Raw genomic sequence first — 23,443 nt, forward strand, 5'->3', positions numbered from 1 at the left:
ACATAACTTCTCTACCTGCGTTCTCTGTTAACAAAGAAATGACACACCAAGCATATATACAGTGAAAATTAGTTTATTGATGCTGTATGTACCAAGAATCGTTTCTCAGATTTAGGCCGATAGAAGAGTCCAGCACGTTGACGTATTCGATACAGAACATGAAGTGACGCTTACAAAGAAGAAAGGAAGCACTTGGGTCGGCTTTGTGAACCCTTACTGCTCGGCCTCACATTCAGACACGCACGACACTGCTCCCGACGCACACCGGGTCCTTGTCACAGACTCATCCTGCCGTCCGGCCGTAGCAGACCTGCATACTGTGTGTATTTACACGGAGCATCATGGTACCATCTCAGCGACACAGAGTCAGGGACAGCAGAGCAGCGTTCACCTCGTCCCGACTTGATTTGTTTGCTGCTTTTTTCATTCAGCAAAAAGCAACGCTCTAGCTATTCTACTTAGTAGAAAATTTTAGATAGTATAAAATGAATCATGGTTCTTAAGTAAAAAAAAAAAAAAAAAAAGATATGCAGTTAATAGGCACATGTATAAAACTCATTTATACATTTTAAACCTTGTCGCCCATTGAAGCTTAAAAGGCAAATATAGTGCTTTTATCTGATCTGTACAATAACCGCTCCTGCAAAGACTTGAAGAATCATGGATATCATATTAGCAAAAATATAAAATGCAAAAAGAGCAGTATACATTTGACTTCCATAGGCAATGTGTGCATGATCTGGAAAAACTACATTATATCTGTATATAGACTTTAATAATAATTATAGCTTCTAGCTTTTTAGTGGTAAAAAAATGTTAGGATATCTTTTTGGTCACATACCCAACTGTTTGACATTCCCCATATTTTAGTTAAAATGTTCGAAGCTGAAGTTTGATTACGTGTTTGGGAGAAAAGCGAGAAGTTACAGGATCGATCACAACTGGCCCATCAGGCAGCGTGGAAGTACTGGCACAGTCACGTCAGCCAAAGACAATGTTTCTCAGGGTTTGTGCACCGTGATGAACTTTATGAGACTTGAATGAATTCAGACTACAGAGCTGATACCTCAGCAGACCGAGTCAGAGGCAGCTGGTGGTGGCGGCGGCGGTCTCCCACTACGTCGGCCCTCCTTCTCCCTTTTCTCCCTCTGTTTCTCCAGCTTCTCCTGAGCCTTACGCATGTCCTTCAGCTTTTTCTTGATAGTGGAACGGTCACTCTGACTTGACACGCCGAGAACCTGAGTGAAAAGAAACGTACGGATTTAGAGAACAAATAATGCTGCAAAAAAGACAAATTATAGACGTGTCAAATGTGTAGAATATGTGTAATTCCAGTCAAAAAAAAATTTTAATCAGTGTTTGACGAACCACAGAAGACTAAATTTGACTATTCTATATCAAAGTGTATGTCCCAGTTCAATATCCTTGTCGATACAATTTCCTCTCAGTAACGTCCCTGATACTTGTGGCCACAAGGTGGCATCATTTGTAAGTGCTGGTCTTTTGTTTTCTTTTTTTTTTTTTTACCTTCAACTTGTCACTGTCCAACTGCAGGAGCTGCTGTCCATCCACTCCCTTAGCTGTGAACTCAGGTGTGTACTGATCCATGTTCATGCCCATCAACCAGTGACAGACTTGCTGATTAGTCCATTCAGAGACCGGCCGGTTCTGCCACTGATACTCTTTTCCTGTGGCTACTGGTTCATCATCTAGAGTCTAGGGAGAAAACAGGCATTACAAATGCAAATTAGTAAAATGCACATACTCTTGATTTTGTTTAAACATCAACGTGTTTAGATGTTTTGTTAAATTATTTCAAATTCCTTATTGTATCAAGCTGTATGTGCGGGATACTGAAGGTTGATAGTGTTCATTAGTGTTTTTACTCATGTGTTGTACTAAAAAGTCTATTATTATTATTATAAAAAATACATTATAAATATAAGTAGTCCATGACATCCATGAATGTAATCATGATGCCATGGACTGCGTGTATTTGACAGCACTGATGAGTTCAGAGAGCAAATATGAACTTTTTCAGGAAAAGGCTTTAAACCCAGTTGTAGTATGAAGGAACAGAAAGGACATGTAGCACAGGTTCTGCTGAAACACAATCCCCAATACAGCATGGACACAACAGGCGTGCAGCGACAGCAAACTATCAGTCATGAAGAACCAACAACAATATCAGAAAAAAAAAACAACAAAAAAAAAAAACAGATGTTGAGACGTCACAGAGCAGTCAGCGTTGTTCTAGGTTCTGCCAAAGCTTGTAAAAAAACAAAACAAAAACAAAGAACTGGTTCCCATAAAGGTAAAAGTACATTCCTTTAACATCGCAGATGACTTGAGAAAAGCTAAGCCACAGGAATAGCTGTAATACAAACAAAATGGCTTCAGCACACACACACATGCAGCTCTCTTATATTCCCTCTCCATTCATGAATTAATCTGGTATGAAAGGGGGGAGGGGGAGCCTCAAAGAGCATGCTTGAGAATGTCCCCTTTCAGCTGTATCAAGGCGTCCCACACGGCTTTTTGTGTCTCGCTCGCACTCACCTCGCTGGAAGAGAAGATTAAAGTGTGTGAGCGCCCAGACAGATTGGGTTCAGCGACTAACCCAGAGATGTCTGAACGGGGACTGGCAGCGTTAGAATCATCTATGACTGAAAAACTCTGGAACAAGTGGAAACAAGGAACGTGTTTACGAAAGTAACACATCACCACATGGCACTGCTACACTACGAGGGCAAACAAGACATTTATTCACACGTATGAGGGTTAAGGGCGGTGCATGTTCCAACAAGGATTGAAACTATACCAGTAAATTATTCGTGAACGTTTTACAGTGACAACTGTCTCGATCATTGATCGCGACCAATGATCGAGCTTCAGCGTGTGGAAGGAAGGGTGAAGTATCTACTGTGTCACACAACATTCAAGCTGACCAGTCCGCCACCAAAACTACATCGACAACTTCTAAAGTATGGCAACTAACACTACTAATTCGAATAAAAGAAATCAAACCCAAAATTCAGGTATGGGGTAATGTTTTCTCAAGTGGGTGGTAGATTAATGATTAGATTCATTAAGTGGTCGTTTTTACATGAAATGCAGAGTTTTGAGATGTGCAAGTTGTCACACCATCTTATCTTCTGATCACGTACAGCTTGTCGTAGGGTGAAAGTCACACCATAAAACAGGCCGAACGAGATCTTAGCAGTGTCAAATTTCTGATTAGTCGGTAAAGCAAACAGCTAAAATAGATAACGTTAGTTTCGTAAAACACTACCACATACCTTCTACAAAAAAACACAATTATTTGCAGGATGCACTGAAGGTGAGCAATTACAAATCCAGATGTGGGTTTGTTAGTAATTCTCTACTGTGCCATCTAAAATCAAAGGTGAAACAATGACGTGTATACTGTACCAAATCTAACGAGCGACTGAATAAAGAGGACCAGGAGAGATTTGTCTGTTTGAAAGAGACATGGTTTAGAAAGCTGTACGCTCAGGTAGCAAAGCACTGACAAAATATCATAAAATACACGGCAACAGGACTAAAATCACTCTCTGAGTTGTTCCTTCTGCTTGGTTCAGTCTTCAACTCAAAAACAGTATCGTGAGCGCAGCGGCCCAACCACAGCCCGGGTGACGGTTTTTACTGGGTGCACTTGATATGTCGATTTTTGCGAACTTGTTGAAAATCCGTCCCTGCCATGTCTCTCTGATGACTAACGCACAGATCCCACAGAAGTGAAAGTTTCATACCTTATTCTTGCGATCCTGGCTTTGCTCACTGCCGGTGTCATTGGCGACATATGGCAGGCTGCTGCTGGAAGAGGAGGGCTCTCTGTCTCTGTCCCTGTCTCTGTCCCTGTCCCTGTCCTTGTCCTTGTCTCCAAACCAGGAGAACGGCATACAGGTGGGGATGGAGGTCATCGAGTCTGCGGGAGACAGGTTCCCTCCAGATTCCTCCAGCAACTCTGCTGACCCCCTGGTAATTAGATACGGTTATAATATTTAAACTTACACAGAGGGATATGTAACACAATATGTTTCACACAAGAAGGTATCAACGAGCAATGGCAAAAGACATAACAAGCTGTTAATTTTAAGACTTTGTATCAAGGATAAGGAAAGCTATTCACGTGCACCCCAGTAAGAATGATCCTGTAAGTACTGCAATTTATATCTCCGTGAATTTATGGCCTTGCCACTGAGGCAATAATATTCTTCCCATCAACAACTCAATAGGATTTTTCCCACAACTGCAGCACATATAATAATAGTTACAGGAACGTACTGTATAATGCATTATACAAACAGATGTGTTAAGAGGCCCAGAGGTCCAAAACCTTTCGAATATAAATCTTTATTATCCATTTATTTTTTTATGACTGGCATTTAACTCACACATACGACAGTTAATGAGGTACCTGCTGTCCAGAGATGCCCTCGTCGCTTCCTTGTCGTGTTTTTTCCCCTTGCCACCTGACTTCCGGAGGCCTCTGTTTTGATCATCCGTAACATTCACTCAGTTAAATACATGGAAATGTTGACAGAAGCAATATTGATTAGTTTGGTTAGTTTACTTGCCCAAAGTCTGGAAATCTGCGTTTGGGTTTTCCTGCCGATGAAGCCTCATTTAACTCCTCTGTAAGGAAAGAGTGACTTTCACTATCATCAGTTTCACTAACAATGTAACAGACAGCGCTGGTGTTCCAGTTATCACATGCAGGCCTTGCATACCTTTCAGCTCTTTGCCCTTGCCTTTGGGATCCCTCTTTTTGACATTGCGCATGAAACCAGTGGGAGAATGTGGTGAGGAGTTGTTTTTCGGTGGAGACAAAGATGGGCTCCCAATGCTTTCGACACTCTCCCCCTGTGACGGTGATAAAGACGGGCTACTCGAAAGATCCGCCTTACTCCTGGATCCATCTTTAATCTCGCCCGGATCATTTTTCTGTCCGTTCCCAGGATAGCAGACAGGCACCGGGAGGGACAGGCTCTCCTGTATGGACCTCCTCCTCCTGGGAGATTCCTGCTCCTCCTGCTCATCGTCTTCATCAGTTTCCTGAAGGGACCAAGCTAATTATTTACAAGGACAATGCAAGGAAGGGGGAGGGGGTCTATTTATATAATAGAACATGCTGGTCCTGACTTCTGATTGGCTGTTTTTTGGTGAATTATTGTTGGTAAAAGAAAACAATAAAGGATGTTCCCTATTGTGTTATAGAACTTTTGGACAAGACGAGACTCGTTCTGTAGATGGAGGGTATTTAGCCACCTCTGAGATGACTAAATGTTCCTTGGCCTTAGGCTTCATGTAGCACTTTATACCCAATGTCCGCTGGCTAACTGTCCTATTATTAGTCCCATTATACTCAGAAAACCTGGCATATGTTTTGGTACAGTAAACCAAGTAATTTGATATATAAGCAATTCCCAGCAGACCTGAGACTGACTCGAAGCCACAGCAAGGCCCTCCTTCAGTTTGTTCCGAGACGGGGGCTGACGTTTGGCCTTCTGAGCCAGCAGGCCTTTCGCTCTGTGTGCGCTGGTGTCCAAGCGCTCGGTCTCAGGGACCAACTCACTCCAGTCTTCTTCTACAGCAGGGAAACAGTGAGTGCGCACAGCTTAAGTAAAACAGTAACACAGTTTCAATGATTTACAAGACTCAGCCCAGTTTATAATGCGTATTTGTAAATGTTTTACAGATGACAATGAACCTGAAATGTGTGCTTCATTTTAAATTTCATTTTAATGACCCACGGTACCTGGCAGTGAGTCAACTGATTGTGCGTTGGTGACCGAGTCTTGGCTGCTTAGTCTCTTTGCAGAAAATTCCTGACCAGTGGGACACTCCACGACTGAAGGCTCTCTGGACTCCAGGACAGCTATCTGTGGACAAGACGATCACGTCCCTTTTAGTGTCACTAGCAAGGCTGCTGGTGTAAAACTCTTATCTTGTGAGTTAGAACATTACCCTGTTCTGCAAGCTCTCCAACTGCTCCATGTACCACTTCTCTTTTTCATCTAGATTCTTTTTCAGCTCCTCCTCCTTCTTCACAAAGTCTATCTCTCTGGGGAGGAAACAAGGAAATGTGATCCCATCAGACTTTTCTCTTGTAAACATCTTCGGTGTATTCTGATTACCAGTGAACAGCCTAATACCATGTAGTTCAGTATGCAAGTGTTTTCAACTCAAATTGTTCACCATATAACCTAACACCTTCCCATGACCCCATAACTTTACTTATTTGATTGTTATTATTTCATCTATTCAAAATAGTTCACTTGTCATTGTTATCACAGGATTTCACTAGATGTTGCCCTTGGATATTAATATTCTGAAAGATCAGATAAATAACAAAGTTAAAATCATATTGTGTATTGTTATCTTAGCATTAGTTAACAAATTCTTGTGTTTATAACTTGTAACTCTCCCCTTTCTGGTTGAAGGTCACAACTTTAGTACTTTACTGCATTGAATGCAAATGTGTTCCTGTGGTATTTGCAGTTTATTTTATCTATCATTATTCATTTCTCAGTATAATAATAAAATAAATAATAAATGTTATTTTTTGTACTTTTCAATCAGATGTGTATATACAAATTTAAATATACTGATCCTGAGTTAAAGTGCTGTTTAACTGCTGCGTGCTGTTTGACAAACTCACTTCTGCTGGTAGTCCTTGAGCAGTTTCTTGGCCTTGTTGTACTTCTTGTCGAGGGCCTCATGCTGGGCCTGAGCCTCAGCTAATTGTTCATTCACACTTTTACACAGAGCCTGGGCTTCCAGCCAGTAATTCTCCAACTTCAGGATCTTTTCGTTGTTATCCTCGACCTTTTGCTCAAGTGCTGACTCCCTGGCTTCCCACGAGGATTTGTCCTCTTCAGACGCCCTTAGCTGTACAGACATGGTATGTTACTTCTTGTTTTAAATAACATCACACATATGTTCATTCTGGAAGCATATATAGACGAGATGTGATCATGCTTTAAATTTAAATGTACAGCTTTTTCTGTTGCATGTTACACGATGTTCATCATACCTGTTCTTTCAGTTGGTTTATTTCAGCTGCGGCAATGCTGTGTTTAAGCTGTAGCTATGGGGAAAATAGAAATAGTTTTGTTACTTTTATTAGTTAACCTAAGCAAAATACTGAAACGAAGATTTTTAAAATAATAATAACAATATTGGTTTGTGATACCTCTTTGAACTTGAAGGCCATCTGAGAGCTGTCCATGTTAGATGGCATAAAGTAGGTCTCTGAGTCAGGAAGCTCATACACCTCTACGTTCCGCCCTGGAGAGAAATTTGAGCCCAGAATCCTTTCCTCCACTCCATCCTCGTCCTCATAACGCTCCTCCTGAAGTATGATATCACACATGGCATCATATATTGCAAACACCAACACACCCTCTGTGCCCAGGAACGCACTCGGCATGTGTCAACAACACTCCCAGGGTTCACCGCAGTCTGGAGGGAACTTTGTAACCCGTAGCTCATATCCAAACAGCAACGGCTGGCCACACCGAAAAAGTCTGGCCACACATGTCTGTAGCAATAAATAATCAACACCGTTTCACAGAAACACCAGTACTTGAATCCACATCCTCAAGGACAATTGCGCTTTTCTTCTTTGGATTTTTCGCCCCCAGTACATCACGCGTATAATCTCACCTACTGACTGTATCGCAGGAGCAGAGGCTTGTGGCTACTTGAACTTCGGAAAGCAAACATTTCACAACTCTGGCAGACAGATGGCAGCTGAATGAACACTTTCCAACACAGCAGAATAGTGACACATGGCTTACTCACAGCCAGCTGCTCGTTTCCTGAGTGGGGCTGGACTTGGGCGTGGCCAAAGGGTAAACGTTGTGTTCATGTCATATCAGCACTACATGTTTCAGAGTTGTATAATGTTCTTTTCCTCAACGCTCTGATCTATTGATTTTTGGAATTCTCAAAAGAGCATTAGAAATTTGATCCTTTCCACCTTTCTTAAATTCCACACAACTTTTAACACAGCCTTACTATGAGCAATGAGTGAAGGTCATAATGACCAGATGACGTACCTCCTCTGTTGAGTGTTCATAGGGGTCATCCAGGTGGTGTCGCTGCTGCTGCTGGTTCTTCTCCTGCTCTAGGGTCTCGCTAATGAGGCGGGCTACCTCACTCTGTGTTCCTGGCTTCTCCCGACCAATCAGGAACCTGTTTTTTTTTTATTTTAAATTATTCGTCAGTGTACTATATAACGTTACATTTCACACGATGCATTTAAATAACCCAACTTCTATTGGGTTCTTCTTACCCACCAGTGGAAAATGCAAATTTGGGATTAACTTTAGACCTGATGCTGTGGGTGTATAATTTCCCTATGTAAAAATCTTTTACTTCATCACTGTGATATAACACAGGATCATTCTTGCTACTAGCAAGACTTTTCAACATTTTTTAGCGATTGACGTGATGGAACTGACCTCACTGTTCCTTTGGTGTTCTTTAGGACTGTAGCAGCAAACAGCTGGGTGACTCCCACCAAACTGATACCATCCACCTCCACTATCTGATCATTCACCTGTATGCTGGAGACAGAAGATAGTTATTACATTAGGCATTTACATTTGCACCTCTTACAGCACTGTAACTAAGCTAAAACAGTCTGCGAAACAGAATAAGCAAGACCATTTTCTTTAGCCTCTCTGTGAAGTTATAAATAAATTGTTCTTTGTGTCACTTGGGGGAAGAGGAATTCCTATTGTGCAGTGGTGAGCCGTCAGGGCCAGCAAAGCCTTCTGTGCTGGCCTAAATCGTATTGAAATCACTGACTTACATTTTAATATTATTCCCCAGTGTAGCCTATTCTTTTCATTTTATCTGCCTCTCAGCCGTAGCGCTTCTGGCACTTTAACTTTCCATCAGCGCTTTTATCCAATCACATTTCAGCCACCATGTGTTGCTGGAGTCAAACGAATCTGCCTGGGCCTTCACAACTGAAACTGCAGGCAGCTGAAGCTTGAAACACATTGTAATGATGTTGTTCCTTTAACAATGATGCATCAAGTTTGTATTCTTAGGCCTTCTCTGTGGCCTACAGTAGCATCAGTGTTTTGGCGTCCTGTGATTGGAAGGTCAGACAGTCATCCCCTTTAAATCAAGCTAACGGTTCATGTCAATCTGTTGCAAGCTGCATAAGCAAATCGGCCCCATTAATGATAATTTTTTGAATTCACAATGGTGGAAGGAGGACAGGCAGTTGATTTGGTCGCAGATCTTCTTAGAAAGACATTTTCTCAGTGGACTTTGAAGGAGATGATGGATATTGTGAGGCCACCTAATCCTGGAGCTAGCTCGCCTGATCCAGCTAGGGGAAAGGGCGTGTCCGCCACTTTCAGGGCAGCAACCATGAGCTCCACCCTTGGCTAACAGGCTCCAAGGAGAACTCTAAATTGTTTAAGTTCTGGTGAGTAAAATTAATTATATTCACATTTTCTGTGCGTATGTTTGCCTTTTTATTGGGTTGACATTGATGCTTCTGCTGGATTTTCTGTATGTAGCGCTGGGGCTGCAGTGAGTGAGAGGAGAATTTTTGAAATGTTCTAAATGAGTTTCTTGCTTTAGTAATGGATATACATATACATATGATGTTGGTGGTTTCAATGGCAGTGGCGTCATAAAGATTGTATTAAGAGGTGTATCGAATAAGGTTGCAGGGCAGTGAAGGCCTGGTGGACCATGCATGGCCATGCATGGCCGCTGTGTGACATCAAAACCAGTTGTGGTGCAATGTACACTCAGTGTGTGCCACGCTCCTGGTGTATACAAAACATTATGAGCGAATCTTGAGACTGAAGCCTGAGGTGTTGGGTTACAGCACTTAACTCACCGTCCGTCTTTCTCAGCTGCTCCTTGCTCCGTTATGGTTTTCACAAAAATGCCAAGTTTTTCCAGACCCTGGTCAGCTCCCACTCCCATTCCTATGATACTGATGCCTAGCCCATTGTCTCCTGGATGCAAAGAAATTATTTTTATTTTTAAGAGTAGACAGAAAGAACTTCATATGAACAAGCTGAATTCTGCACAATGTCCTAAATATTTGGACAAACCTTCTCATTCAATTCAATGAGAAGGTGTGACTGGTATTGTACACACCATCATTAGACAGGGTGGACTGACATAAATATTTTTAATACAAAGTCACAGCCATAATTGTAAATACTTTTCATTTTCTTTACCTAGAAATGTGCCTAGATTCTTAATTAGCTCACCTTTCTCAATCTCCACAGGGAATACATCCATCTTCTCCACTCTCTTCTCAAGTTCGTACTCTGCAGATGCTGCGACTGGGTCAACATCATCATTACGTCGGTCATAATCTTCATTGGAGAAGGTACTGAAGACCTGCAGTAGTCAAAATATCAAGTGTATAGCATCAATAAAACAAAATTCTATTAAAAACAATGTCCTCACCAGGTGGTTAAGAATATGACACCATTCTATGTGTCATTTTTGACCATTGTTTTAATCTGGACAATCTGAGGAAGGACACATTTTTGACTTGGCTGACACTGAATGGAGACACTGCATTCATTCATACTTTGTATCATTAGCACACTCTGAGCTGACTGAAAGCAGAGCCTTTTATAAATGATCTACTGTCACTGAAATTTTCTTTCACCAAACTTTGGCCCTTTGTCTCACAACTGTGTCTGATAAAAAGATATGAAGCCTCTTAATCTTTACCGACTGTATGGGTGACATATGCAATTTTTTTTGTAGGGTAAGTAAATGTGACTGAAGCAAAGGAGGCAGAAATATACTCTACAGAACTTTCATGAGAGTTTTAATGAGTTGTGAACTTCGCAGGCAGACTTTGCAAGAACTGGATGCGTCCCAAAGGCTGTTTCCTGGTTGCAATTATGAAGCACACAAATGCATTACAGCAGAACATAAGCAGCATGGAAAGTAGGGCACAGCTGGGGAGAGCTAAGCAGTGAATGTCCGAAAGATCAATATTTGGAGACGACATGTGTTGTCATCAGCAAAGCAAAAAAAATAAATAAATAAAAATAAAGAGCAATGCAAAAAACAAACAATCTCTTATCCTTCAGTCAACAGAAATGACCCAGTGCTCAGAACCAGCTTCGTGGGTTATCACATAAAACAACACTGCGCAATTACCACTGATAGTACCAAGCAGAAATGGTCCATAATCCACTCAGGGACAAGCTGAAGTGAGCATAAAATGGACTAGGGATTACCATCTGTGGTGACTCAGTTACTAGAACTACAATGTGTTGTTCATTCTGTATTAAGACAATGTCCCAGTTTGGTTTCCAGGAAAAAGAAAAAAGATTAAGAAAAAATCACTCATCTATTATAGATATAAAACATTGTTGATTAAAAATAACATATTAATTTAACACACTTCAAAAAGGTATAATGTGTGACGTATACCATAAAGCCCCTACTTGATCATTATGAACATTTATCTGGGTGGAGTCGTGACTATGCAGGCATCAATGTGAAATGCCTCATACAAATGTCACTGACCGAACTGATAGCTATATATTGTATTTCATCCACAATGTGCCTTTAAGTGGTAAATCATAGCTTTTAATGAATAACAAGCATATTAGCTGAATGTGCAAAACAGAAGGGTCCTGCGGGCAGAAAATGAATAATGCAGAAAGAGAAGAATGCAGTAATATTTGTTTTGAACTTTTGCTGAACTCCAATCCTTTCCCATAGAGAACTTGTACAACATGGAGACGCACAGGAAAGCTGCTGTAGAAGAAGAAAGCAGAAAATCTTGGTGGTTATCTGATTACTGGTTTGTTTTGGAAGGAGGCAGAAAAGGAAGTGACTGGTCTGGCATTCATACAGACCACTGAGAATCAACGAAGGAGCCACACATAGTCAATATAAACCTTGATGTTTCAAATATTGACAGGAAAGCACACCAGCCAAAGTACATAATTTCAAAACGTTCATTTCTAGGAAATTAATTTTAGTTTTTTAAGTGTACGCTCTAACCACAAAGTCAACAAGTTAAGTCAGGTTAGTGACGTAGGACAGACCAGGAGCCAGGCAATGGTGAGATGATACATGTGATTTTTTTGGATTTTTTTTTTATCAGTCACCAGCATGTTAGTGCAAATACTAAACAGCTCTAGGTGTGCTGTAACCGAGTGTGCGATCTTAGATAGGTGTCAAGTAGTGCCCCCATACAGCACTGTGGAACTTGGTTCTGTGACCTAAACACAAGAGAAAGACAACTAAGAGTGGTTCATTAGCCAGAAGGTGACGGGGAAATGTCAATGATGTAATCAAGTAAACATTTACACTAAGAGCAACAAGAGCCTGAGGTTTAGATCATGCAGCATGTCAAGACTTGAGGAAACGACCACAGACGATCTCCTTCTCCTCTTGTCTTGCTGTCTCCTCACTATGTAGCCTTTGGATGAAACCCAAAACAGTGCAGAAAGTAAGTTTCCAGAATAACTCACAGCCAATCTGCCAAAATGAATAACTGCAACCATTTCTGTTTTACAACTCCCCTCTGATTATGACTCACATTTATCAAAGTGGATTTGAGTTATTAATGAATATGTATTGATTTAGTGCTTGTTGCAGGTACCCCAGACTTGGAGTTCCCCAAATGAACTGAAGGAAGATTAGACAGTGATTATGCACACTGCTGCAGCTCTGCAGTCCTGACAGGAATGCTATTCATTGGGCCTCAGTCCTCAATCAACCCTACTGAGTTCCCTGTTCCAGACACTACTCCTTCTATTTGCCATAGGTTTAACATTTATTACCCCAGCCCGTCACCCCCAAATTTTTTATGTTCTTTAGGTTTTACCTTTAGCACACAAAAGAAAGGCCCTTCCACAAAATACATAATTTAAAATAATCTAGAAGTAGTTCTGTTCAAGACTACAACCTCTGCTTTATACAGTTAAAAAGTGAGTGACAAAGCTATGAAAATGATGATCACATATCCTGGGCTGAACCATTAGCTTAGAACAGCCTGGCTTCAACCCCTGACCTTCCCTGGTCTCCAGTGTCCGACTTTCTGGTTGCCATGGAGTCCCAGGCCTTTATCAAACAATGTTCTGTTCTTTGCTGAAACCTAATCCATAAACTACTGTCGTCTTTGAAAAACAAAACAAAACAGAAATTGTATCAACACTGTTTCACGCTGCTCAGTTATCAGACTAAACACTAATTTTCAGTTAATGTTCAGCACATGCATAGTGTAATCAACTGACTGAAATGAAAACATGCAACTTCTGACCAGACAGCTGACCATTGCTTTCTTCGATTATTGGGGGGTGCTGCGATATAGATCTGTAGACAGTTACGCCGCCCGTCATCATGTTACCTTTTATTCCTACACACTACGCCTTCTTCAAGATATGTGGGCTTCTCATCCATCTTCTACAACTGCAGTGGTCTGTGCTCTGTGTGTGCGCTTTCATGCACAGATGCGCACATGCCTAAACTGAAACCCTTTCCATCTTTCCCCCCACATAACAGAATACTAGTGTGGGAAATGAGTCAGCAGCTGCAAGGAAAGACAAACCAAAGAAATCCCTCGCCAGTGCACGAATTGATGACTGACCACTGAATTTTGGAGCTTATAATGTATGCAGGCCTACAAAAAGACAACAAATCAAAACATGCTGAGAGACTGGGCTAGGGTAGGGGTGGCAGCCTGGCCGCAGATCACGGAGTAATTAGGGAAAAAAAAAGGCATGCGGCCCAGTTTTAGACCCTAGGTAAACACAATGGTAAACCAAAAATTCATATCTAGTATTTCCCGTATGCATACACCTGAAATGATTAACACTCTGCACAATTCACAGCGATTGACTGTTACTGACACAAAGTTCATCATCTACCTTTAAATCGAGTGCTGTCAGATTTACAGTAGGAGGAGGAGGAGGAGCCTGAAAGGGGCAGAGAGCCATAATGGAATCAAATTTCCAAAAGGAGTGCAAACAAACAGGTTGAACAGGTTTGTTTATTAATAGCCGATAAAAGCTACTTTTGTCCTGCAAGGGTTGCTAAAACGTTTAATGCACAATTACCGTCAACTTTCTGCGAAAATACACGGCCTCCGCTTATGTGTGTCTGTAATCACATAATGGGTCCATTTAAGCAATCACAATCTGCCCAAGACTCATACCATGCCAAGCTGTTTAATGAACAGCATTGAGCTGACAGAATTAGTATTCTGCCCTGTCCAGTTGGACGGTCACCCACTAGTCCAGGTGGCTGGAGGAAGCTCAGACCCTCTCCGCTAGCTGAACGAGGGTGGAGCCATGTCAGACACATTCCTCAGCAGAAGACCCATCTTAGTTAGGAAATGGAAAGCATAACACCACGAGACCGGTTCCTAGCAGAGAGCAGTATTCAGATATGCAACTTTGGCATTTTACTGTTCTCTATCCATGTTGAACACAGAAAGAACAGACGGAGTCCTGCCCTGCTGAAATTAAATCCAAATTTACACAATATACCAAGAGCTTCAAAGTAAAATTTTAGGACCGAAGAAAGCAGAAATACAAAAGGTTCCACCTTCATCTTAAAAAATGCGCTCTTCCTGACACAGGTGAAATGGTACAGATATTAAACATAGGCAACAGGAGGTAGCCTATATGCTCTCACAGAAACAAAAGTGGACCGGACAGTGTAATTATCAACAGTGCAAACAAGAAAAGATGACTGAATCATTTCTGTAGAATCCTTAGCCACACCCTGTGTGTTTGAGAAGGGACACTGTGCTAGTGGTGCTTCCTGTGTCTTTACAGAGGGAGCACAAAGCAGCAGGTGCAGGTTTAAGATGTGTTTATATGAAGGTTTGCTAATATTTGACTTCCATTTCAAATGTCATTATGTCGAACGCATCGCACAAATCTATTTACACAACAACCTATTTAAATATTGTGCACAACTGCCCTGAAAACGGCCACGTCTTTGTCCCCAAGCAGACGGCACAACTACAGTAGGGAACGTTAATCATTGAATAACTCTTTGCTTTCTGCCATACTAAAAGGTTCACAAAGCAAAGTGAACTCCAACCTGGGCACACCAGCATTACAGGCCTGCATTTATTTACAGTTATAAAGGAAATAAATCCTTCTCTCTCTTTCTCATATATATATTATATATATATATATATATATATATATATATATATATATATATATATATATATATATATATGTGTGTGTGTGTGTGTATATATATATGTGTGTGTGTATATATATATATAATACAGATATAATTTGGAGCAATAGTGCAGCATGTATTCCTATCAGACAGCCAGAGGGCATCACAAACATGATACAACAGCAATGGGAATGCAACATTACAATGCCACACTAAGGTGTGACTGCATGCTACTGTATCTGCAGAAGAATGATCTTACAAACTATGATACGTAAAACAAGTGCCGAGCCATTTTCAACATGATGCGATTATATAATTTATTTTATTTCTGTATTACATCTTAAATACACTAAATGCATCTAGTAAGTACAGAATCGCTCTTCAACCAAGTTTCTCTTTTCAACCCCGATAAGGGCGATGCGTGTTGAAACTGGACGTCTCCTTTTCTTCACAAAGAGGACCTTTATTCCGCGCAGGACACCTATTCTGTCGAGAAGACTTGGGTTCCGCGGGGACCTAATCCTGTTGTGAGCCAGGAGCACAAAGCACTTCCTCTCTCTCAGTCAGCTACGACTCAAGTATGCTCAGTCCTAGCGCCAGCGCTGACTAGTAGACTGTGGAGAATGGTGGAGTGCTAGCGGGAGGCTTTAGTCATTCAGGCCACAGGTAGAAAAGTTGGCTCAGGGACATTCTTGAGACTTAATTGTCTATCAGCGAACCTTGATCCATCCCATAGTCTTAATCCTGGTGTTTAATATCATTTTGACAAATATCTTTCCAGTCTGTCCATTGCAGGCACACATTAATGCAATTAAATAAAAAGGTAACTGGAAAGATTGTTAATATTTTAAATATTTCCTTTAATTTCTTACAAAAATAAAACAAAAATAATGCTATTGGTTTTGGAGCTGGAAAATAGCCTTATACAAGATGTTGGAACTAGAGATAAAATATTGTAAACCAATGACATTATTTATTTTCTGAAAATCTTTGACATAACTAATATTGAATTAAATCTAATCAACTTGGGACTTTGTGCATCTGAATTCTGCAGCCAATACCATTTTTGGTTTATGCAGTTTAACTACATCCTACATTTCTGGACACCAATAGCTGTGTTTACATGGGGCCAAATATTCCAATTACAATTGGTTTAGAAGCCCAAACCGAATGAAAATGCTCCATACAAACACCTCAGCCGGAATGAACAGGCCCACATCGCATGAAATTTGCCTTTTCCCAAACAATTCAGTGAATAGGAATGAAGTCAGGCTCCGTTCTGTTTGCGCATGCTCTGTCTTGATGTAAATGCGCAGTGACGTTCGAGTGATGTTTCCTCAACTGGTCTGTGGTGCCGCAGAGAGCTGGTTTTTAATAACAACTCTGAAAGAACTAGACATTATCGCACGCTTCGACGGCAGAAAAAAAAGTAGAACTATCAAACTGTTTAAAAAGGTCCATCAAAAATTCACTGAAGCCGGGATGGAGGAGTGTGAAACAAATTTGGAACTGCTGGAAAACCTTGAAGACTGGCTACTATACGGCAAACACGATAGCAAAAATGGATCCGACCCCACAAACTACTGAATCAAGCCGTTGCTTTAATAATAAAAGTGTAAAAACAACTGCAACTACTGCTGATTAGACGAGAGACCTCCATCTTTGATCAGTCACAATTTCATCGATCTGCGCGTGTTACACGTCCGTAAAACAGCTGTTTTCTGATTAAAAGTAAACCTCAGATCGGAATAGATCACCTCACATGTAAACAGTTGACCTGAAACCTTCAATCGGAATGAGAACAAATTCTCCATGTAAACCTGGCTACTGTCACACATTATTTACTTCATGTTTGTGCTTTTTGTGATGTACAATTATGTAAACTAACATAACAAATGAAACATTGTACGCTATTTGCCCTTACAACTGTTTTAAACAGTGGATGAACTTCCACAAAGAGGAGTCTAGCATTCTCTCGTGATATGTGACCATAAGGTTGTGTTTATCTCTATCGAGCTTCCCTTTGGGTGGACGATGCATACTGTTATTTGTGTCCCCTTCACTCCAGGTCAGCTTCTGGTCCCCTCTCCCAGGACCCCCCGCCAGGATGACTGGGACAGGGAGGGGGATCCACACCCTGAGATAACAGCACATTTTAAGGCCTGTATAAACACCGAGCTGCCCACAAGCTGTGTGGAATGCATCGGAGTGATTTGTTTTCCTTGTTTTAGCAAAATGTTGATTGGATATGGTGGAGTATCAGTGGTTGATAAAAAACCTTTCTACTTCCACCCCACCCCGAAAACACCTACTGCCAACGTATACAATGGTCGTGTGAGGCGACAGCAAAAGGTTACACCACACAGAAAACAAGAATGCAAAGCTGGATGACATAAAATAAGTTATATGGATCTTTGATACAAGACTTGAAGTTTATCCTTAACTCCAAATTTCTGCTGTTTTTCATCAGTCTCAAAGAAGGTAGAAGTCTACAAGGTAAAATTATTCATTGCTTATAATACCTTTTGGTAAGGACTAATAGCAATATCCCCTGCTGAAATCAGATTAAGCAATATTAGTTCTCTTAATAATAAATAAGAGAATTCAGAGAGAAATGATGTGTTTTCAGAAAAGACTTTCTAAATCAGTGGATTATATAAAATGGGAACTCCCCAATGGTAATAAGATAGATTTTCCATGGTCTGTAAAAGACATCATATGGGTGAATAAAATGTCTTAATTATTTATTAAGTTTCTTGGCCAGCAGTGAAAAGTCCCTTATGAGTCGCAATTCATCATCAGAGGGGAACCTCTAAATGAGTAGTAAAATACCCATACAGTTCAGTGACTCAGAGGTGGTCATGACTTCTTACTGTACAGTCTAAAGTTTCTCATGTGACTACCTCACTGGGGCTCTTGTTCAGCTGTGGCCCTGCTCTCACAGCCTCTTATGCAAAGTCAACATTATTTCTAAAAATACCACAAACAACGGCTCCGAACTTCTCCCTCATCTCTCGCAAGATTAAGGAGGTGAGGTTGTCAAACTACCTGCCTCCCCGGTCATTAAGATTAAATAAACCATAGTTTGGATATTCTGAGCGGTGTCGAAGCTTCTCTGATGATACGGTGCAGCAGCTGCGATGACAACATGCCCGACGAAAGCGTTAATTCTCAGGTTCCACTAATTTGTCTTGTGTCTGCAGGAAACACCCAGGGTAGACGCTGCTGCTGAGTCAGTGAGACAGGGGCTTAAAAGGAAAGTGCTGCGGATTTGTTTTAGGTGTTTCAGCTGTGCAATAGTGCTTCACAAGTAAACAATGCAAAAATACTTACTAGAATGGGATCTGTGGAGAACTTGATTTTCCTCCTTAGGGGGGGCTCATCCTCATCCGACAGACCGGGGGCCTCATAACAGTCATCATATTCCCCGTACACTTGATCCTCCTCCCCCTCGTCTTCGTCTTCCTCTTCCTCCGCCTCCTCCTCCTCCTCTTCCCTGAGGACCTGGTCTACATCCCTGTCATCCACAAATGCTGCGTTCTCAATACCGTACACGACCGGCGAGGCTCTATCCTGTACGCTCTTGCCCACCTGCTCCTCCGGCTCACCCTCCTCCTCCCCTGCCTCATCGTCTTCATCACGAGCATCTTCCCCATCCTGGCTCACTACTATATTTTCTTGCGGTTTCTTTTCGTTCAACCCAAAATCCTTGTTATCTTCCAAGTATCTACCTTCACCCACAGTCTCTTCTAACCTTTGCGCGTCTCTTGTGTGATCTTTTGATAGGAGCTGATGAGCAGGGTTACAGTTCTGCTGGTCTGGCGGGAAGGTTCTTTTCAGGTCAGGCGGTGGTTCTTTGGTGCGTTGCACCTTCTGCTCTTCAAACACACTGTCTTCAACGTTATCCTCCTCATTTTCCTCACTCTCGGAAGATTCGTTCTGAACCACCACCAACTCTGCCCGTACCATGCTCACTCCCCTAGAGTCCATTGATGGAGTCTGGCTGGGTGGCTTGTCCCCAGTAGGGCTGTGCACCACACTGTCATGACTTTTGGTTTGCTCAGAGTGTTTTGACCTAATTGCGTTCTGAAAGCCACCAGCTGATGGGAGCGGCTGCTCCACGTCCCTTGGGGGTGGACTATGCGGCTTGCTGCAAACAAATGTTGCACTAAATCCATCACCGGACGATGAGGAAGACTTGTAGCCATGGCTGATTGGGGTCACCGGCTCTGGTGACAAGGCTCTGTGAGTGGCATCAGCTGTCAAAGGCACAGACTTGGATGCTGCGTTGGTAACTGGAAACGTTGGTTTAGGGCCCGAACTGCACACAGAAGACACTGGTTTGTTGTCTTTATTTTTGCTAGTGGCATCGGTTAGAAGTGAAGCGTCGGTGGCTTCTCTGACAGGGCAGGCTGGCTTGTAAAAACTGTCCCTTGTTGGAGAGGTAGGCAGTATGTGTTCAGTGGTACTGTGTTGTTTTGCAGACACCTTTCCTCCCTTCGCAGCAGCGTTTTTGTTGTCCTCAGAGTCATTGTCAACCATATAATTCTCCAACCTCTTTGACATGGGCCCCGCATTCAGCGACACTCTGGGCGTGTGCCTTTTCTCGCTGTCAGCCTTCTCGTCTGGTTGACTTTTAACTGCTGACGGAGAAGTTTGCTCCGACTGGGCAGTGGTCTCGGAGGATCCGGATACTCTCCTCGAGCTTTTCCCCTCATCGGAGGCACTTCCGAGGGACAAGCGATTTACTACTCTGTTTGGAGACTGCTTCTCGGCCACAGGCTGCTCTTTGCTGGCCCTTTCGAAGAGCTTTCTGGTAACAGAAAACTTCTCTGCCAAAGCCACTTTGTCGATTTCAACATCTTCCCCCTTGGGTGTTTTATCTAAATTGTGTGATTCTGGACTCGCAGCGCTGTTGATGTTTCTGTGAGGACTGGCTGGAAACTGCGCCTTTGGCGGAGACACCGCGGACACCTCAGGTTTTAAAGTGACTTTCCCTTCTTGGCTCTCCTGTTGCTGGCCATCCATCTGTAGGAATATGTTCTTTATCTTGTTCACTCTGGTCCCGAAAGGCCGTCCCCGTGAATCCTCCCTGGTGTCACTGGATCCATTGGCAAAGGTCTTAGAGGACCCTTCGGATTTGGGCCCATCAAAGGTGCATTTAATAGCGTGGAAGTCAGACTTGTACGCATTTCTGTGAGGTGATGCGCTCCGCAGATTCCTCTCGCCTCCTTTGTTTTCTGCTTTGAGCATTTTCGCTTGTTTTGTAGCTGAAGCCCAATTCGGAAAAAAAAGCCGGATTTGGTGTGGGTAACAGTGTTTGTAGATTAACTATTATCCCCCTCTGACTTTACGCGACCGATGCCATGGGTCCGGCGGAGCTTCTCGGGAGCACTGTTGTCTCAACTAAACACACGCAGCACCGAGTCATCTAAAGAAGGAAACCAAAAGCAAAATATGTTTAACAAAGGCACAGTGTGGCATCGAAATATTTCAAATATAGTTAATCATTTAAAAAATAGTCATCAAACCGTTGCTTGTTTCTGCAGAACGTGCGACGGTTGCTAGCAACTTAGAACGTTAACGTCGGGTCGTGTGCGCGGCCGTTTGTATGCATTTGAATCGTTGTGCGACTCATCGTCGACGCTCACGTTGAAACAGTTTACCCCCAAAACAACCTCAAAAGTTACACTAACTGTTAACTTATTTTGCACCTAATTCGCCCGCTCAGTTTACTACCTGTGTCCTCTCGACTCAGTCAAAAAGCCGAAACAAAGTTCAGCTCGGTGGGCCAACAGTTCAGTAAGCCCGATCGTTAGTGTCTCAACTCAATTCATTGTGGTATTTGAAGTACGAGTCTTTGAAAAATGTTAAGAAGAATCCAACACACGACAACAACGACGCACAAAGGGAACCAACTTTTTCCCAAGCCTCTCACCTCGTAGTTGCTTCATCGTGTTGGACGCCGAAAGATCGCTTCACGTCTCAGTTTTTTACAGTATTATGAGACTTGTCCCTTGTTCCTGCTCACCGCCATCATTCCCCCTGGTTCCTGCCTCCTCCTCCTCCTCCTCTTTTTTTTTTTTTTTTTTTTTTTTACTTCCAGACCTACCGGCCGCGGGCTGCGCGCACACGCCCGTCCAGTCTCTGTGTCTGACGACGAGCGCGGAGGGCGAGCGAGTGATCGGGAGCGCGCACACATTCCAGGACTGTAACCCACCACCACTCCGCTCCACCCTCCGTCCATTTCCATTTCTCCACGGCACGGCTCAGACACACGAGGAGTTGTAGGAGAAAGGCGTGGGAAAGAGCCCAGCGTATATCAGACCTCCGCACGGACAAAGGTCCACACCTAGACTGTAAAAACAACTAATCAGAGATCATTCACACTGCGCATGTTCTGCAACCAAAGCAGCGAGGTTTTCAGAGGCTAGATAAAAGTCTTTAATCTGCCTTTTTCATTTCTTTTTTTTTTTTTAATTTCGTCTTTACAGCACTTTGGTGTTTTTAAGTGCTTTATAAAGTCCTTATAAAGACCTTATAATGTTGAATTAAATGAGATTGAACAGGATAAACCTTTCCACTGAGTGATTAAGTTAACATTTAGCTCAGTTTTCTTGTCACAACAGAACCACCACTGAGACTTTAATAAAGTTGTCAAGCCTGACAAAGCCAATGCTTAAACATTAAAACCTGCACTGTAAGATGAGAGTAGGATGAAAAGAAGTGAAAGAAAAAAAGGAGTGTTATTAAGCTGTAAAATTATAAGATGTACTCTTTTATTTCAATGGTTCTTGTTTTAATCATGTGTTTTCTGGTTAAACATTTGGAAGTGCAACCCCAAATTGCTTGAGCACTCAGCAATGTCAGTGTAGGGTAACCCTGTTATTAATTTCCAAGGGTGTATCAAAAAGGACAAAGCAGGAAACAGCCACGGGGCCTCAAAACCCCAGGGGCTGCAGATCAGTGGGTTTTGGTTGAATTCACGCTGAAAGGTGAAGAAATTCAATCTAGTTGCACGGATTTAAGGCCGTACTCTTGTGCAGGTAGTTTAATTGCAGCAGTTGCTATCTTTTTTTTCTGACAATTCAAAATGTCTGAAAAGGCACCATTGCTGTGTTGGCAACCACTGCCTCAGGACTCCTTTTCACTCTCAATTCAGGGCTGATTGTACAGTTAAGCATCATGTTTCCAAATCTGTATTCTTCTTTGTGTTTTCTTGTCAGGGGACCCGCAGATAACAGAAGGACCTGTCAAACAACAAAACAAGACAAGACAGGTTTTGTACACAATGACATGTCAAATAACCTTTTTTTTTTAAATTTGTCATGAACATTAAACTGAAATGTGGCAGTAAATATTGAGGTTTTAATTGGAGAAATTAGTTTCACCTCTAACCTCACCTAATTAATTTTGCTCAGAAAAAATGATACAGAACCAGTGTCTCTTTTAGGACACGGATGTGCCACAGTGTGTCTCAGAGGCGCCTGTGGCTCAGCATTTCTAAAACAATGTAAAGTAAGTCGGATTTATCTATTGAGATTGTATATGACCTCAATAAAAATAGGTCACTATCTGAGATCCTATGTCCTTCATACACTGGCTCTGGCTGTAATTAGTGTTTTGGGACTTTTTGTAATTTTAATTCATTTAACTGAAATTATCCATTAAAGGGATTCAACGGCCTAGTGAAATATAATATATATATATATGATTAAAAGCCCTCACTCATTTTAATTTAGGTCCCTGCACACCGAACGTCTACGTTACAGTCTATTCTTGCTGACTTGTGATTCATAAAATAAAGACGTTCTGTTTTCTCAGCTCCGCCACAAAGATACTAAATGAGAGCGCATGATTTCCTTAGTGGCTGAGAACCTACATTGCAAAAATATCATCCAGTGAAACTGACCTAGGAAAGAGAAGTCGGTTCAAGTGGGAGAAGACAATATTTGAGCTCCACTTGTGTAGATATAAACTTATGAAGAGCTTAGCCAAACATACTTATAAAAGTATTTGATTTTTTTCTTTTTCTTAAGCAGAATTATGAATCTGGATCACCTTCACATCAAAGTTTTGATTATTGTATCAGATGAAATATAAAAGACTGCAGGTTGATTTTTGCATTTCTGATACATATTTAAATTTTTTTGTGAACATCCAATCACAAACAGCTTTTGCATGCTGCATTACGTAACAAAATGCAAAAAGGGCAGTAATTATTGATAAACAAGAACTAGATTGCAACAAG

At 41.8% G+C, this 23,443-nt stretch overlaps 1 protein-coding gene across 3 annotated transcripts; it reads right to left on the reverse strand.

Annotated features, from left to right (window-relative positions):
• Positions 1-57: 57 nt before the first annotated feature.
• Positions 58-21,503, reverse strand: ppp1r9ala (protein phosphatase 1 regulatory subunit 9A-like A). 3 transcript variants are annotated; one of them, XM_047600444.1, is made up of 20 exons: positions 21,131-21,503; positions 18,526-20,623; positions 10,281-10,413; positions 9,899-10,019; positions 8,493-8,597; positions 8,088-8,223; positions 7,220-7,378; positions 7,061-7,114; positions 6,686-6,915; positions 5,992-6,088; positions 5,783-5,906; positions 5,460-5,611; positions 4,755-5,079; positions 4,602-4,659; positions 4,442-4,513; positions 3,774-3,999; positions 3,433-3,477; positions 2,560-2,676; positions 1,528-1,716; positions 58-1,238 (listed from the first exon to the last, which is right to left on the reverse strand). In XM_047600444.1, the coding sequence occupies exons 2-20, from the start codon at positions 20,443-20,445 to the stop codon at positions 1,068-1,070; spliced, it is 4,434 nt and encodes a 1,477-aa protein (XP_047456400.1). In that variant the 5' UTR covers positions 20,446-20,623; positions 21,131-21,503; the 3' UTR covers positions 58-1,067. The 3 variants fall into 3 exon arrangements, with proteins under 3 accessions (XP_047456400.1, XP_047456401.1, XP_047456402.1); XM_047600445.1 differs by lacking the exon at positions 3,433-3,477 and having other exon boundaries at positions 21,131-21,502; XM_047600446.1 differs by lacking the exons at positions 2,560-2,676; positions 3,433-3,477 and having other exon boundaries at positions 21,131-21,501.
• Between the last annotated feature and the right edge of the window lie 1,940 nt (positions 21,504-23,443).

This window comes from Mugil cephalus, chromosome 12 (genome assembly GCF_022458985.1).
Source record: "Mugil cephalus isolate CIBA_MC_2020 chromosome 12, CIBA_Mcephalus_1.1, whole genome shotgun sequence".
NCBI lineage: Eukaryota > Metazoa > Chordata > Actinopteri > Mugiliformes > Mugilidae > Mugil > Mugil cephalus.

Excerpts from the sequence above, each read along its gene's own strand:
- ppp1r9ala (XM_047600444.1), bottom strand. The coding sequence starts at position 20,445 with ATGCTCAAAGCAGAAAACAAAGGAGGCGAGAGGAATCTGCGGAGCGCA. Across the intron at positions 6,916-7,060 it reads TAAACCAACTGAAAGAACAG|CTAAGGGCGTCTGAAGAGGA; the intron begins GTATGATGAACA and ends ATGTCTGTACAG. Across the intron at positions 4,660-4,754 it reads CAAGGGCAAAGAGCTGAAAG|AGGAGTTAAATGAGGCTTCA; the intron begins GTATGCAAGGCC and ends CTTTCCTTACAG.